The 17,874-nt window shown below is 39.2% G+C and overlaps 1 protein-coding gene across 1 annotated transcript in view; it reads left to right on the top strand.

Moving 5' to 3' along the window:
* The window catches only part of magi1b (membrane associated guanylate kinase, WW and PDZ domain containing 1b), a 344,503-nt gene that overhangs the window by 270,178 nt on the left and 56,451 nt on the right, over window positions 1-17,874 (top strand). The window contains exons 13-15 of the mRNA XM_052017630.1: window positions 543-1,178; window positions 14,065-14,093; window positions 14,942-15,158. Of these exons, the coding sequence (XP_051873590.1) occupies window positions 543-1,178; window positions 14,065-14,093; window positions 14,942-15,158 (882 nt within the window). The remainder of the gene's footprint in view (window positions 1-542; window positions 1,179-14,064; window positions 14,094-14,941; window positions 15,159-17,874) is intronic.

Here is a 17,874-nt window from a genome sequence, read left to right as displayed (position 1 = left end):
TCTGAATTTCTGTGGACTGAGGACCAGGGTCTGTATTCTTCCCCTTCTTTAGCTCCCCAATATCACAGTGAGAGTGAAAGTCAACAAGGAAAGGTGGATACCAGCTGAGTTTCAAGCTTCCAATTCACCCAACTACTGCAGTGTCAGTAACAGCACTGCTTTGTTGTGAAGTTGAGTTAGTCACATGCTGCCTTGTTTTGGAGAGAGCCTTCTATAATGCTGCCTGTCAATATTCAGATTTTAATCCTGGGATTCCAGAAATTTCATGTGAAAGCCACAAGCAGCTTGCTTTGCTGAAAGTCTGCCCAGATGTCTGGTTGCTTAGCATTTATTTAATCTATTGACTCCATCATGTATCTCTACCTTTGGTACTAACAGTATTCATTTTCTGCCATTGTCAAAATATTATGCAAATTGTTACTTTCTGTTTGAATTGCACAACACTATTTGTGAATTAAGTATGTAATTGTGAAGTTAATGGCATAAACAAAGTAATTGGTGATACATTAGTGTGATTAACTGCTTCTAATTTTCTCCTTTAGGTGATGTTATAGTAAGTGTAAATAGCAGTTGCGTGCTGGGATATACGCATGCTCAAGTTGTGAAAATATTCCAGTCGATTCCCATTGGAGCAACAGTGGATCTTGAACTTTGCCGGGGTTATCCTCTGCCATTTGATCCAGATGACCCAAATACCAGTTTGGTAACTTCAGTGGCTATTTCAGATAAAGAGCCAATTATTGTCAATGGTCAAGAAAATTGTGACTCCCTTTCAAGCCACAGTAGCCAAACAGCTCCTGCAAATGGGAATGGAGTGAAAGATCAGAGACCATATAGCCCATCATCTGGTGAGGTTTCATCGAATGGATCCCATACAGGCTACGGCAATGATAATGCCTCCCTGGCTTCCTCTATAGCCACTCAACCTGAACTTATAACTGTTCATATAGTGAAAGGCCCCATGGGCTTTGGTTTCACCATAGCAGACAGTCCTGGTGGTGGCGGTCAAAGAGTTAAACAAATTGTGGACGGTCCGCGCTGTCGAGGCCTGAAAGAAGGGGATCTCCTACTGGAAGTCAACAAGAAGAATGTCCAGAACTTAAGTCATAATCAAGTAGTTGATACACTGTTAGAATGTCCCAAAGGAAGTGAAGTGACACTCCTGGTTCAGCGAGGAGGTGAGAGCTCAATTTGCTTTATATTAGAGATGCAACTCTGGAACTTTATAGTAACATTACATATTATGAAGCTTGTTTCCAGCTGACAATGATTTTTGAGCTCCTGCAGTCCACAAATCAATCCGTATGTTGTATAAATCTAAAAATCAACATGAGAAATTTTTTTTTTGTTCCCTTTGGGGGAAACAAATTTGAAGTTGTCCTGCCTTTGGAAAAAGCTGTTCATCTCCTCTGGGTAAATTGCATTATTACTATTTTTAGAAGGAAACAGTGTTCATTCAGTTTGCGATTGCTGTTGGTTAAATCTCTTTTTACACTTGTGCAGCTTTAATAGCTTTTGCTGTATGCTAGTCCAGGATAGGCCTGTCATAATGATTGAACTTGCTGTGCTGCAGTGAGTTTAATCTTCTGATTAACTTTTGACAAAGTGTTTAAAACACAATGATATAATAGGATAATTTAATTTGTACAGTTTGTGAGCACAATAAATTGTCGGGGAAGGAAAGAAATGATGGAAACTTCCATTTGGAATAGGTGAGAGAAATCATTAATGCTTGTCCATTGTGATTTTGATTCATATCTAGGGCTTAACTGTTGCAGCATTACTAAATGGCCATAATGACCAAGGTTCGATTAGTAAAATGATTCGAACTGTTTTTCTGGCAAAGTATTAGTTTGTGCTTTCTTTTGGAGTAAGTTGAACCACATAAAGCAAATCATGAATGGAAATTAAATATACAAGCATGAAGATCTGAAGTCTAATGATAATGAATGAACAATGCATGTATTTTCGTCAATTTTCTGCCCACTCCTGAAGGTAAATAAGCTAATGTCCTCATAAGAAAGCAGAAAATTGATATGAATTTCATTACCAAATATAAGTTTTGGTTTTAAATACACATCATGTATCTATTGGTGTAATAACAAATTACTTATGATCATGTCAGTCTTTTATCTCTCATTGGTAAAGTGTGTGTAAATCTTGATATTTTCAGCTTTCGAATGAACTATTTCCATTATCTAACTAATCATTCATACAGCAAGGGATTATAGTTTCAAAATTCTTTTATCATCATAATAATATTGCACTAGAAAATAATTCTCTTGCATCCAACCACCTGCCCAACAATACATATTAAATATAAATTTAGAATCAATAAAGTTGCAATAATTCAAAGGTGGAATCCAATTTCAAACCTACTGCAAGGTTACTTGTCTGTCTTTTAATTTCAAACCCCTGACACCCCCGCCCCTCCCAACCCCATCTCTTAATTGTATTCCAAATACACTCCAGTGGATACCACTGATAGCCACAACCATTTCCTTGTGCAGTATAATGCTGGAAACATTCTACAGGTTAGGCAGCCTCTGGAAAGGGAAAGTGTTATTGTTTCAGGTCAAAGACACTTTGACCTTAAATATGAACTGTATTTCTCATTCAACAAGTGTTGCCTGACCCAGAGTGTTTCCAACATTTTCTGTTTTTGTTTCAGATTTCCAACATCTGCAGGTTTTTATTTGCTTTTGCAACAGAGGTGAATGCACCATTTCCACATTCCACACCTCAGTCCACCCAAGTTTAACAGTGAGATTTTCTGGCAATGTGACAGCAATCGCTATTTTCACACAGTGCAGAAATATATAGTGCGTCCTGTAATTGCGACAGTTAAACTAAACATTTAACCCTTTGTCTATCAATAACAAATCGCTCTGCGGAAGAGGTCATCCCTTGTGCTGCAATTAAGGTTAATGAAATGGTGGAATGTTGATTTGGCAAATATCTACTGGCAAGAACTTGCAATGTTGTAAAGTATTTTTGGTATTGAGAGAAGGTAAAATACTAGTTATGTTATTGAGAATTAGAATGTGAATTGTACCTCTTCATTCTTGTTCTGCTTGTTGTTGCCTGACAAGCAATACCATCCTTACGTACAGCTGCAGAAATGAACAATTGAATTTTGAGTGCAAATAATTGGCCCTTTTGCTGTGCCGTTCTAAGAAAACTGAATTCCATGTGTCTGGAATCATTCCCTTTTCTTATATAATGGCTCAGTGTTCATAAATGTGCTTAGATGCTTTTTTTTATAGCTTTAGGTCTTTATTAAAGTATTCACATTTGTCTCTAAATCTGGTGTACAGTTCTGTTTTGAATCTAAGCTCCTAAGAATTATCTATTCAGCAATCTGTAACACTAAAGCACCTTCACACACATTTGAATGAATGCACTTCAATTTATTCTCTATGAGGATATATCATCAGGCAAGTGGTTGCATATGTAAATTTGTTGAATAATACATCCTGGTCTACCTTTTCACTATTGACATGGTGCCCGATAATCATGGAGTGGTGCTCTTGATAACGTAGCCATGTGTGTTCATTCCACCACTGATGCAAGCCTTTAGTGTGAATTATTTATCAATGTTCACTTGCAAGTGATTTTGTATATAGATCAGTGGTTGACTGTTGGCAGAACAGGAAATACCTGTGAAACAGTGTTACTAATTTCCATTTTGTTAAGTACCAAAATATCTATTTTCAAACTAGTTAGCACATTATTGATATTCTTACTCAGATAGTTATAAAGCTGAATGAGGTTCCACAGCATCAGGAGTCCACATGAGATCCCAGCAAGTATCCAAGTTTATCAGATTGCTCTGTGTTTTTATAAAATTCATTTTATTGCTATCTTGATTATAATTTAGACTCCCAGTTGGAAGGTCACAATATTCTATCTTAAATGACACTGAGACCACAGTAAAAGCCTTTGTACATTTCTGATGGGAAACCCCAATCCAAGTATGTCAATATAATTTCACTACTGGCAGCTCCTGTAGGTGGCATTGTAATATAGGGGTTTTCAACATTAAATACCACATAACATCAGCTGCAAAACAATAACTCCCAGATGATAATTGGAATAAGATAATTAAACCTTAGAGAGCAGGCAAGACTTCAGTTTAACATCACATCTGAAAGTTGGCAGGCAAAACCCCCAACGGTGTGGAACTTCCCTCAGTACTACAATAGATAGCCTTGGTGTGAAGTATGTGCTGAAGTTCTAAGACTAGGCATGAATCTCGAATCTTCCTTGGCAGGTGGGAGTGCCATCACTGAGTTTACTGTTGCATACATTGACATAGAACAGTGCAGCACAGTACGGGCCCTTCGGCCCACGATGTTGTGCCGACCTATATAAACCTTATCCCCATTCAATCTTTCCGACTCTCTACTTCACCTCCCACAACCCTCAGCTGCATTTAAACTGCCGTAACCACAGTCTAAAATTTTATTAATTTTTCCTGATCCAAGGCTTTCACCCTCCCAAAACAAATTTGTCAAGCATTAACCTTGTAGAGCGGTCAGTTCAAAGCCTCTGCCACTGCTGCAAGTTGAACATTCCCTTCCACCTACTTGTTGCAAAGTGTCTACTGTCTCCACTTCTGCAGGTATGGAAGTACAGAAGGCAGAAAGTCTTTGTAAAAATAATCCAACCGGGGGGTGGGGGGGGGGGGGGGGGGGGCGGGGTGGTGGGAAATCAGTCTTTAGTTGTGATTTAATTATGGACAAATTTTAATATAAATTGCATTATGGAATCTTCAGCTCATACTTCTGGTGGAGTTCAGGTGCAACTAAGGTTGGGAATAAATGCTGACCCTTTCATCCTTCATTGTCTGGGTCCATTGGCCTCCGTCCTCTAACCTTGCTTGACCTGAACACTACAATTGATATTGACTCCTACAACCTCCCTGACATTGGTAAAACCTGCTTTCTGCAGCAACAGCATTATTTACTCTTTGATACCTCTCAATTTCACTTATTGCTTAGGGTAGTCCTGGGACAAGGCCCTGGCTGGGACAAGGTCCCTCTACATAAACCACTTTGTAAATAACTATCTATACATGAGTTTATGCTGATTTAACACATGGTGCAGCCTATAGATCCTCAGAACATAAACAGAAAAAAAATATGAAATACGTCTTACCAAACTATCTCCTTGGCCAGCACATTTCATTGATGGAGAATATTTATATGTTAAATATATATAACAGGAAATAGAAATTATAGTTATTTCTGCTCAGGATTTTTGTTAAAACACAAATGTTACAGAATTTGTCAGTAACTTCATACAGTTATGCATCAGCCAGTGGATAAGAACTTTCTGCTAATCTTTGACATTTGGCACATTAATTACACTTTGGGGAACCATGATGATTCCTGGCTTAAATTAGAGCATGATAGTGACCATTCATTGGACAGGATCTCGCCTTCACCCCTTGCACTAACCCTACAATTATACCTTTTGCAGCCATCTAGCATCTAAAGCCTCCCTATTCCCCTCCCCAACCTTCCCCACCACCACCCCACTCCCTGCCCTTGCTCTTCATGACACAAAGTTTGCGCTGTCAGGAGGCCTTGTCCAAGGTTTCCAATGTCTCTGTCACCATTTAAAGCAGTGGAAAAAAACATTTAAACAATAAAATTAAATCTTATTAAAAGTTTCAATTAAGTTATAGAAATTAATTAAAATTATGTTTATAATGCCAGTCGGCTTTCCCATTTAAATGAATGGAAATGCATAATGATTGGCATAATGATGCAGGGCCAGATACACAGTGTATCCAGCCCATCAGCTCTGGACATTGTGGAATGCCCCTGGATGGTGAGTCCAGGGACAAAGTGTCTACTGTCTCCACTTCTGCAGGTATGGAAGTACAGAAGGCAGAAATTCTTTGTAAAGATAATCCAACATGTTGGGGGGGAAATCAGCCTTTAGTTATGATTAATTCTGAACAGTTTTTATAAATTGCATTATGGAATCTTCAGCTCATACTTCTGGTGGAGTTCGGGTGCAATTGTTGGGAATAAATGCTGACCCAGCCATGAACTGCACATAAATATGAAAACGTGGACTACAAAAAGCTTTCTCATGGTCGTTTCTCAGCCACGTGCAATTACTGCATCGGCTTGAAGGGGTGAACTACGTACAGAGTTTGTGTACACCTAAGTGACAAGGAAAGCTAAATCTATGAGTATGTGGATTAAGTTTTAATAAATTCCAGCAATTTGCCCTGTGGTGGGTGCTAGTGCATATTGATGAAAATCCTCCTCTTGGTCAGAATAAAGAGATGCAAGCCTGTAAGTTGAGATCTCCTATCAAAATATAAAAACTCTTCACTTGCTCGTCCCTCTCTCTCTCTCTGTCTCTTTCTGTCTCTGTCTGTGAATGTACCTAATAATTAAACATTATCTGGAGAATTTTACAGCCTCTCATATCTTGGACTGCAAGTCACTCCACCTGATAGAGTGCCAAGTGCTGATTCACACTGCAGCAATCAATATCAAGGTTGTTTTAATTGGAAGTATTCGGAAACTGTCTCTTTGCCATCAGCATTGCACTCCTGATTGTCTCTGTGCAATCAGACCATTTTTAGGTATCAAGTCTCTCTTTCCTTCCTCTGTGATATGTGCTTTGAGGTATAATGTTACAGTGGGCTCCAGAAGCATGAACTTGGCAAAAATTTGTCATGGATCCATCTCTGTAATGAAGAAACTAAACAAACAACAGCCTTTGAATGACTATTATAACCTGTTTCTTCCTGGTTTTCAAAGGCTTCATTGTACAGGACATTCAAAATTCCAAACAAGGAATGCAGTAGAGAATTTTGGCAGGAAACTAATGACCCTGAGGGTTTGGAAGTGACTGCTTTTTAGAATGCATGATACGACATTCAAGGTCAGTTCTAAAAACCTGAAGATGAGATTTTGTACTTTGAAATACAAAACCAGAGTTGCTTTATTTTATAATATTTAAAACCTGAAAATATAGCAGACAGCCAATGCATTAATAGATCAGAGATCAAAACAGAATACATTTCTCACATCCCAATTGCTTAGTAACAATTCTCATGCAGAGGTTGAAATGAAGTTACCAGAATATTTGCAGCACTCTGGTTTGTGCTTGGGATGCTAGTGTGCACGTGTTCTCGGGGAACCTTTCACAGATTTCAAGGTGGACAAGCCAGTTCTAATGAGTGGTTTAGTCTATGAAGCTTCAACATAACAAGGGAAGAACTACAAAAAGCTTTCTGCATGCAGTGATTTCTGAACCACATGCAATTACTGCGTCAGTCCAAGAGTAAACAGACTGAGAACTTAAACTCTTTCCACTGGTTGCAGAATTGATAACCAGAGATGTGTATTGAAGGTAATTGACAAAAAAATTCAGAGTAAGATGAGAAATGTCTTTTCGTGGCATGTTGTTATGATCTGCAAAGGTTGATGGAAGCAAATGCATTAATGATTTCCAAATAACTTATAAAGGAAAGACCAGAGAATGGGTGTAATTGGTGGCTCTTTCAAAGAGCTGTCACAGCATGAAAGTCTGAATGGTATTTCATTCTGATTTTTTATGTAATAATGGTAAATACATCTTGGTGTCTGAAATGGCTGTCATGTTTACTAGTGGTCACCATTTTACAACAGTATTTCAATGTATGTGAAAAGTTTAAAATGTTTCTAAACAGTTGTGTATTAATGTCAGTGTTTTAATTTCATTTATGACACTAGAAATATGATGCAATTTTCTGGTTTTCAACCTATGAAAGTAAAAATGTTTCCTACCTATTCTTATTTACATGAGATTCATAGCTCAGTCAGCATTTATTCACAACCTTAATGACACCTGATTTCTGTGGCTTGCTAAGTCATTTCAGAGGACAGTTACGAGTGAGACAAATTGCTGTGGGTCAGAGGTCAGATGTAGGGCAGACCAGCAAAAGATAACAGGTTTGTTTCCCAGATCAATACTCCTGGCTTCTGGATACTACTGCACCTTCTGCGACCATACCCAATAAGGATATTGTAAGCCGCAAAGACTTTCGAACTGTTAACTTGTGGCTTGCTGCCCATAACTGTTGAGCTGATCCGTGTGTACATGTGTGGTTCCATAGATTTATATTTCAGAAGGATTTACAGTCAACAGGGGGTGAGGAGTAAGAAAGAAATTATAACAAGAATGAGGGAGAGAAAAATTTAATTTTGCTAACCAATTAACTAGTGTGAAATTCATAGAACTTTATGACAGGAGACTATCATGCCCATGTTGACTAAACACTTCTTTCTAGACTTGGCCAACTTGCCAGCTCTTGGTCAACTGTGTGGATTTGCTTTCTTTCTTTCTTACAATATTTTTATTAAATCCATGAAAAAAAATACTGAGTACATGCATCAAAAAAGAGAGTAAAAATACTACTGAATATGTTGTGTTAAATCATACTTAAGATCACAATACTCTAAATTAATAATCACATATAATAGTCAATGAAGGAAAAAAAATTGAAATATTTTATTTTAGAAAATTACTCCCACTACCAAAAACCAAAGCTGTTTGATGGAAAAAAACAAGGAAAAACCCTTAAAAATGTAACAGTGTCAGCGTTTTAGTCACCAAATCAAAGATTTTGAAAATAATTCAAGAAAGATCCCCACAAGGTTTGAAAGTCTAAGTTAGATTCAAAAACTGAAGAGTGAATCCTCCCTAGATTCAGGTATGACATAACATCCCGTAACCATTGAGCATGAGTAGGCGGAGTAACTTCCTTCCATTTAAGCAACACAGCCCTCCTGGCTATAAGAGAAATAAAAGCCAGAATGTGTAAATCAGAAGCCTTCAAAGTTGTATCTTTTTCTCCAACAATCCCAAATAGTGCAGTCAAAGGATTAAGTTTAAAATTTATTTTGAAAAGTACAGAAAAAGTATGAAAGACCTCTGTCCAATATTTTTTAAGACTCTGACACATCCAGAACATGTGAATTAAAGAAGCCAACTGTGTGGATTTGTTAATTTTCTAAATATAACATTAAGCAATGTTTAAATGTGATGGGAGCCTTTGTAACTTTTTTTCCTCCCCCTACCTCTCACCCCCTACCATTCTCTCCCCACCTCCCCTGTCCCATACCCACCACCTTTTAAAGCTGTGGAATCCAGGTTTCCATCACACTCTGGTTCAAAGAAGGTTCTGAGACCCTGCTTATCCTTTAATCAATTACTTCAAAGCAATTACTGACCTCTGTGCCAAGGAAAATGTATCGTTCCTGTTCCTCTCATGCAGACCTCTCATAATTCCATGTGTCTTAATTAAACCTTCCTTCATCCCCTGTGTTTCAGAGGAAGGAACCCTAGTCTATCAAACTATTCCTTAAAGAGTCGTATGTACTGTATATCTCATAAGCAAGGGACCAAGTACTGAGCCCTGTGAAACCCCATTGGTAACAACCTTCCAGTCACAAAAATACCCATCAATCATTACACTCTGTAAGCTCCTGCTGAGCCAATTTTGGATCCAATTTGCCATTCTCCCTTGGATCCCGCAGCTTTTCCTTTCTTGACCAGCTTGCCATGTGGGACCTCTTCAAATGCCTTGCTAACATCTACACAGACTACAATGGATGTAATGCCACATAAAGCCACATAAATCCTTATTTTCTCAGGAAATTCAATCAAGTTAGTCGAACCTAACCTTCCCTTAACAAATTCGTATTGATCACCTTTCATTAATGAATACTGGCATTCAGAGTTGAATCCAATAACTTTCCCACCACCAAAGTTAAACTAATGTGCCTGTAATTACTTAGTTTATCCATTCCTTTTCTTTTTGAACAAGAGTACAATGTTAGCAGTCATCCATTACTTTAGTACCACTATTGTAGCCAGGGAGGATTGAAACGTAATGGTCAAAACCTCCATAATTTCATCCCCTGCTTTAAACAGCACAGGTTAAACTCCATTGGGACCTGATAATTTGTAACTACAACATTGTTGTCATCGCCTCTTCTGTGAAGAGAGTTGCAAAGTACTCATGATTCCTAATCATGTTCTCTGCTCCAAGTTACACTTTTTGGTCCATAATAGGCCTTACTGTTTCCTTGGTTATCCTCATGTTCTCGATGTAATGGTATAACCTCTTTGGATTTTCTTTGATGTTACATGCCAGTATTTTTCATGCTCTCTCTCTGCTTTCTAAATTATCTTTTTTCTCACGCCTTCTGTATTCTTGTGGACATTCTGCATCCGGTAATGCCCCTGTGTATGACATAAGCCCCCCTTTTATGCTTTTATCTTCTACTAATGCGCTAATATTCCAAGGTGCCCTAGATTTGACAGTCTTTGTGGAAGCATGTTTACCCTGGACATTTTGGAAAGCCTTCTTGAATACCTCCCACTGCTCCAACACTGATTTCCATTTTTGTAGCCTGCTTCTAGTCAATTTTTGCTAAAGTTCTCAAACTAGTAAAATTTGCCTTTCCCAGTTTAGAATCTTTACTGTGATTTTAGTTTTGCTCTTTTCCACAATACTGCTAAATCTAAATGATATATGATCACAACCATGAAAATATTGCCTTGCCAATACTCATCTTCTTTTCTTATAAGTACAGCATTGCCTCCCCTCTTATTGGTCTTGCTACCTACTGAATGAAAAGGTTCTCCTAAATCAAGTTTAGGAATTCTGTGGCCCTCTCTACCTGTACCTTCCTGTAATTTTATTCTGTTCCTTCGATAATAAAATATTTTTATCCCTTTTTAACCAGCTCATCACCTGCCTTACCACTTTCGGGGATCTGTGGATATGCACTCCAGGATCCCCCTACTTCTCTGTGTCTTTCCACTTAATAGGTACTCTGTGGTCCTCCCGAAAGGCATTGCTTCAGTCATCCATATTGAATTCCATTTGGCATTGTTCTGCCAATTTGATCACTTTTGACATCCTTCTGTAGCTTACAACTTATTCATTATCAATCATGTGGCGGATTTTGGAATCTTCTGCAGACTTCTAAATCACATAGCCTTTGGATGTCTGAATCATTGATTAATACCACAAAAAGCAGACAACGCAACTCAAGTCCTGCAGAATTCCACAGCCAATAGTTTTTCAGTGAGTAACCAAATCGCCCATCAGCTTGGTTTCTTCCTTTGTGGTTTTTTTTGGATTCAGCTTGCTATTTTATTTGGACCTTATGGCTGTTTACTTTCCTGACTAGTAAATGAAGTTGTGACTTGTTAAGAATGAAGCCATTGGCCAGGTGCACTGTAAATGGTTATTTTCAATGCTTTGGATGCCAGCTCTGACAGATGGGCCAGACTGCTGGAGACCCCAGTTCCCATGCTGTTGTCATGTTTAAGCTTTATCTGTCTTGATGTTTGTCAAGTGGATGCCATGAATGTGCTAACTTCACCTTAAATGGTTTAATATTTTATCTGCTGAGTTGATGTTTTTTGGTTTGGCCGGGAGTGCACTGCACTCACAATGCTGACAATTAATCAGCTTATCACTGGTGTGGGAAAGTACAGGCACAGTAACCTATTAATAAACTGATGACCTTCCCAGTGCAGTCAAAAAATAACACATCAGTATTTGTTTAAGTAATCTTGGACTGCACTAAATGTGTTTTACATGCTTGCTGTGTGAATTGTGCCTCAAGAAAATATATATTGATTAAATCAATCATATATATTTGGATTTTATTTAGAATTCAAGGGGAAAGGGATTAATTTTTTTGAAGGCCTCTTATCTCACTTGTAGCTGGGAAGTAAATACTTCCTGTACTGTACTGAGGATTGTAATTGACCTCAGTTATCTTTAGATGGAAAAAAAAGCTGCATGTGGTTTTCCTCATTGCAGTGATTCCCTCTAAGAACCTGTAGGATTGGACCAACTGAGCTTGGTCTTGGTGATCGGCAAGTCAACCAATAAATCTAACTTGCAGAAGGCTCCCGCAACCACTTAAGTATCAGTGTACTCCGGAGAGGTGAGGAATCGATTCAATGGGTACCCCTTTCAAGGAATTAGGCCTTGGACCAATACGTATGGAAATCACGAACTGATCTGATAGTATTTACATTAATCATCTCACTAGAACTGGTGGTGGAAAGAGTTTGTATCTGGGTAATTTTCAGGAAGAGGAATCATCCATCTGGTAAAACTAGACATCTCTTACTATGCTCACTCAAACACTGACAGAGGCCTGTGGTTAGGATTGTATGAAGCATATCAATGGGAGGAAGCTGGAGGAAGATTACAAAAACTTTGGTGTGCAAATTCATTCTTTGTCACATGTGCTAGATACATGCATGTGATAACAGCTACAGCTCATCCTCCACTTCTGAAGCAAGGTTCTTTCAACTTCAGTGGAGCTGATTTTCAGAAACTAATTACAACATGCAGCCGCAACTGTCACATCCAACACAGGATGCAATTCTACTCCTGCATTCCCTACCCAAACGGCTAGCTCATTACTCTCTTAATTTGTCACTTGAGAGAAATTACATTCATAGGCAGCAGACAGGATAGAAATGATTTATAGACTTTGCATAGACTGTCAAATACCTATAACTAAATAACATTTTAAATCAGGCTTCCAGCTGTTGCAATCATCTTTTAATAGCACAGATAAATTATATATAGCACATGTGTCTGTGTGATGCTGTGAACTCCACACTTGTACAATTAAGAATGGTAATGACTTGGTTTATCGAAGTTCTGAGTTCTGGCATTGAGTGGAATCCTGTCAAAATCTGTATCTGGAGTTGCTACTGTGCTTTTAGTAGGGTCTAAAGTGAGCCAGAGAGAACTGTTAACTGTGTACTGACATAAGAGTACACGCTTGGTGCATATAATCTCTCTATTTCTAAGAATTTTAGATTTTGTACAGCCGGCACAGTGGTGCATCTAGTAGAGCTGCTGCCTCACAGCACAAGAGACCCAGGTTCAAACCTGACCTCTGATGCTGTCTGTGTGGAGTTTGCATGTTCTCCCTTTGCATGGGTTTTCTCCAAGTGCTCTGGTTTCCTCCCACATCTCAAAGATGTGTAGGTTTGTAGGACACTGCAAGTTGCCTCTAATGTGGTAGAAGTTGATGAGAATGTGGAAAGAATGAAATATGGGATTAATGTAGATGAATGTAAATGGGTATATGATGGTCAGCATGGATCACGAGACCAAAAGGCCTGTACCTCCTATGACACTAAAAGAGGATTCATGGCCATAATAACACTGACAATTTATAAAGTTTGACTATCATTTTCTAACTCCAGTATCATTTGAAAATAGTGCTTGGTTCTTTCAGAGGTGCATAAGGGATCAGTCCAGCCTGAGGAAGCTGAACTTGATCCACTGTCAGTAACAGACCTGGAGAAGTATTATACTGGGAGGGTCATACAATTCATCATGTTCTGGAGACAATGAGAGAACATGAACATTTTAAATAAAAACTAAACATTGTTAGTGAACTTTACTATCCCGTCTGAATACGTATATTTTTATATTTGCCATGGCTAACTTTGGAGTCAGTAGGTTAGGTAATTGAGAGCTTTCATCTCTACAGTTCTCTGCCATATAATATAACTTCAGAAGGAAGCACGGTTTATGCATCCATAAGCTATTGTAGTATATCTGCGCTAGTTTCTGAGTGAGAATGTTTTGAAGCTTTAGCAGTATAGAATTAACTGAGAAATTAGAGGAATTTGAATTGTTGCTCGTTGAATATTTTTTAATTTTTAATTTAATTTTGCAATGTCTTTGTAGTCAGAGCTGTAGAATTTTTTTCTGCTTCTGCTGCAGAATCTGGTTTCGTGGGTCACACTGACTGGTTTAGACTGCTAGCCTGGAGGCTGCTGATTCAGGAGTCAGCAGAACCGATGTACCGGAGATTCAACACGCTATAATCTGATCTGATCTGATCAGACGCCAGGCACAGCGGCTGGCACAGATTTTAACATGGTCCGAGAGATTCATGCTCACTAAACAAATTTAGATCATGTCCTTTGTATTCTTATAAGATTTTCTTATTGCTGAATCTTGATTTTTTTTTTGTTTTTGCTGTTTCACAGGACCACTTCCCAAGAAAAGCCCAAAGTCGGTAAGTTTCATGCCAGGCCCGGTGTCTCTTCTCGTTATACATTGTGTATTCATGAAGGAATTGCCAGCTGGCTGTGTAATGTGTTTGTTTCATCCTCATTCTTTCTTCCATTTGTGAATTTACCCAAGATTTGAGCTGTTTATCTCCATGTTACTTATAAACATTCCTCCTTTGTTTAGCTGATTGGATTGTACTACAGGTAAAATTGACAGAAGCAAATTTCCCATTTTCTTGTCCCATCTTGGTGGATGTTCCCTTCCCAACCACTAAGAAGCTCCTTTCTAAAAAAAAGATAATTAATGCATTTCTAATGGTTGCAAGGCAGCGCTGATTAAAGTCACATTAAAGTAACTTCAGGCCCACTCCATTGTCAGATCGTATTAGGTCTGCAAATGGGAAGCATGGTTGCATTCACTATCAAATTTGAGAAATGTCAGTCTTCATGTGCTTCCTTGTCAGTTTCAGATAAATTTACCCTTTGGCAGAATACATCTGTGTGCATGGAATATCTTCACTTGAAGTGTGCTTTGGGCTATTTATTTTCAGGCTACCTAGGCTCTCTGTTTGAAGAAAGCAAAGTCCTCCTGTTTTTATTTTGAACCTGATATGAAATGTGTCACCTGTTTTCTGGTCATTAGAAATATATAATTGTTCTAAAAAGCTGGGTTGTCATGACTCCTTATTTTGTGCATTGTACACTTTTCATGATGGGCTGCCTTAAAGTAGTTATAGCTGCAGTAAACAACTTAACTTTGAGAAACGACTTTTTTCAAAATGGGAGCATTATATCGATTGCTCACACTCAGTGAAAAGCTGGAGTGACCTTCTGTTCTCTTGAATAATTGTAGCAGGCACTGGAAAGGAAGGACAGCCAGAACAGCTCCCAGCACAGTGTCTCCAGCCAGCGGAGCACACACACTGCTTCACCAGTCCTGGGCGCCCCTGGGCTTCCTGACTATCCTTCGAACGAGGTACCAGCAGTGGATCAAACGGATATCTCTGGGCAAAGGAAGCCAGATCCTTTTAAAATCTGGGCCCAGTCAAGAAGCATGTATGAAAGTAGACGTAAGTACTGATAAAAATTCCAAACGTTTCTCCTTTCATGTGACTAACTTTAACACTTTTTGCCAGAAATTAACTGTAATAAATAAAAGATTGACATTTGTGTCCTTTGTCAAAGAACTATTTTGTATTTTCATGGTCATTGGCAAGATGGAGCAGTGGGCTGTATTAACGATGTTGCAGCTGTTGTTTTCTGACGATTCAATGTGCAACTGTCCATGTAAATACTCAGAAGGAAGGCTTGAATATTTTGTAAAATGTAGGTGAAAACAAACTTGAAGTTATCGAATGGCACATTTTGATGGTAGACAGTTACTAACAAATAGCACCAACAGGAATAGTTGCCTTTTTCAGTCTTACACCTCAGTTTAAAATCAGTAGACTTCCCTTCAGAGTTAAACTACCAGCAATGACAATCTCGGTAAATAATTAGAAATTATTGTAGTGTATCGTAAATAGGGATGTGATTAACAGGGTGTTGCAATATAATTTTCCATGTAATCCTTAACCCAACAAGTGTTTCATTTAAATGCCTGAGGAAGAAGCACAATTGTTCTTGCATTGCAAATAGTAAACTTCACCAGGTGTTAGAAGACAAGTCTATATGATGTTCTGGGATACAAATCCTGTTGTGAGCAACTGTCTTGTGTGATATGTTAGAACTGCAGTTTGATTAAATTGTTTCCCCTTTTATTTGCACGCAGCCCTTAAAGCCATTGTGTACCATGGGTCAGGGTCATTATCTTCAGCACCCAGCACAAACTCTATTCTTTTAGCACGTGTTCCATCCCTTCTCATTGGAAGTTGTAGGATTATTCCCTATTACTTGTTGGATGCAGGATTTTGCATGCATTTATCTCAGTATGAGATGGTCTCATGGATGTGCAACACATGGATCAAATGAATTTGGCCAATTACCACATTTGCTTTACCTATTCAATCCTTTTGCTGTAGGTGATACCACCATAGAACATTACAGCACAGTACAGGCCCTTTGGCCCACGATGTTGTGCCGACATTTTATCCTGCTCCAAGATCTATCTAACCCTTCTCTCCCATATAGCCCTCCATTTTTCTATCATTCATGTGGCTATCTAAGAGTCTCTAAAATGTCCCTACTGTATCTGCCTCCACCACCTTTGCCGGCAGTGCATTCCACGCACCCACCACTCTCTGTGTATTAAAACAAAACCTTGCCTCTGACATCCCCCTTATACCCTACTCCAATCATCTTAAAATTATGCCCCCTCGTGTTAGCCATTTTTGCCCTGGGAAAATGTCTCTGACTGTCCACGTGATCTATACCTCTTATCATCTTGTACACCTCTACCAAGTCATCTCTCATCCTCCTTCGCTCCAAAGAGAAAAGCCCTAGCTCACTCAACCTATCCTCATAAGACATGCTCTCCAATCCAGGCAACATCCTGGTAAATCTCCTCTGCATGCGCTCTAAATTTTCTACATCCTTCCTATAATGAGGCGACCAGAACTGAACTCAATACTCCCAAGTGTGGTCTAACCAGAGTTTTGTAGAGGTGCAAAATTACCTCGCAGTTCTTGAACTCAATACTCCGACTAATGAAGGCCAACACACCCTACACCTTCTTAACAACCCTATCAACCTGCGCGGCAACCTTGAGGGATCTATGGACGTGAACCCCAAGATCTCTCTGTTCCTCCACACTGCTAAGAGTCCTGCCATTAACCTTGTATTCTGCCTGCAGATTCGATCTTCCAAAGTGTATCACTTCACACTTCACAAAATGTACTAGCGAATTAACAATAATCCATATCTTGCCTCAGTCATAAAATGTAAACACTGGAATCTGACCTTGGCGTTTCTGGTGCTTGTTGTACTCTCCTTGTGGCTTCTGATGTATTTATAATGGCACAGAAGGAGGACATACAGTCCACTGGGTTTCATGATGGCTCCATGGGAAGCAATCCCATCAGTCCAATTCATTCTATCCATGTTTACCTGCCTCCCTGCAACTTGTTCTCTCTCACACATGCACGTCAATTCCCCTTTGGTTCTTTTGCCATTTAATGTACAATATGGTGTATTTACAGAAGCTGTTTAACATACCAGCAAATCTTTGGGATGGGGGAAGAAACTGGAGCACCCACCAGAGATCCATGCAGTCATGGAGAGAATGTGTAAACTCCACATGGACAACACGGTAGTGTAGCGGTTAGCGTAATGCTATTACAATGCCAGCGACCCAGGTTCAATTCCCGCTGCTGTCTGTAAGGAGTTTGTATGTTCTCCCTGTGTCTGCATGGGTTTCTGCCGGGTGCTCCGGTTTCCTCCCACATTCCAAAGACGTATGGGTTAGGAAGTTGTGGGCATGCTATGTTGGCACCAGAAACGTGGTGACACTTGCGGGCTGCCCCCAGAACACTCTACACAAAAGATGCATTTCACTGTGTTTCCATGTACATGTGACTAATAAAGAAATCTTACCTTACCTGGGATCAGCATCAAACCCAGGTCCCTTAAGCTGAGAGGCTCTCATGAGGCCAATTCGACCAGTGGCTACTTCTGTCTCCTTCCAACCTACACGTGCTGACCTCATTTCACCTTGGTGTTCCCCCATGGCTGTCGCTCTCCTGTCACTGTAATTTTTTTTAAATCTCCTGTTACGGACTCAGTGAAAGTCCCTTTAAGATAGAGAGTGTGTGTGTATGTGTGTGTGGGGCGTGCTTACGTCAATAGAAG

The sequence above is a fragment of the Pristis pectinata genome, chromosome 6 (assembly GCF_009764475.1).
Source record: "Pristis pectinata isolate sPriPec2 chromosome 6, sPriPec2.1.pri, whole genome shotgun sequence".
Classification (NCBI taxonomy): Eukaryota; Metazoa; Chordata; class Chondrichthyes; order Rhinopristiformes; family Pristidae; genus Pristis; species Pristis pectinata.
The sequence above is the reverse complement of the archived record's forward strand: the minus strand, read 5'-3'. Positions and strand labels throughout refer to the sequence as shown.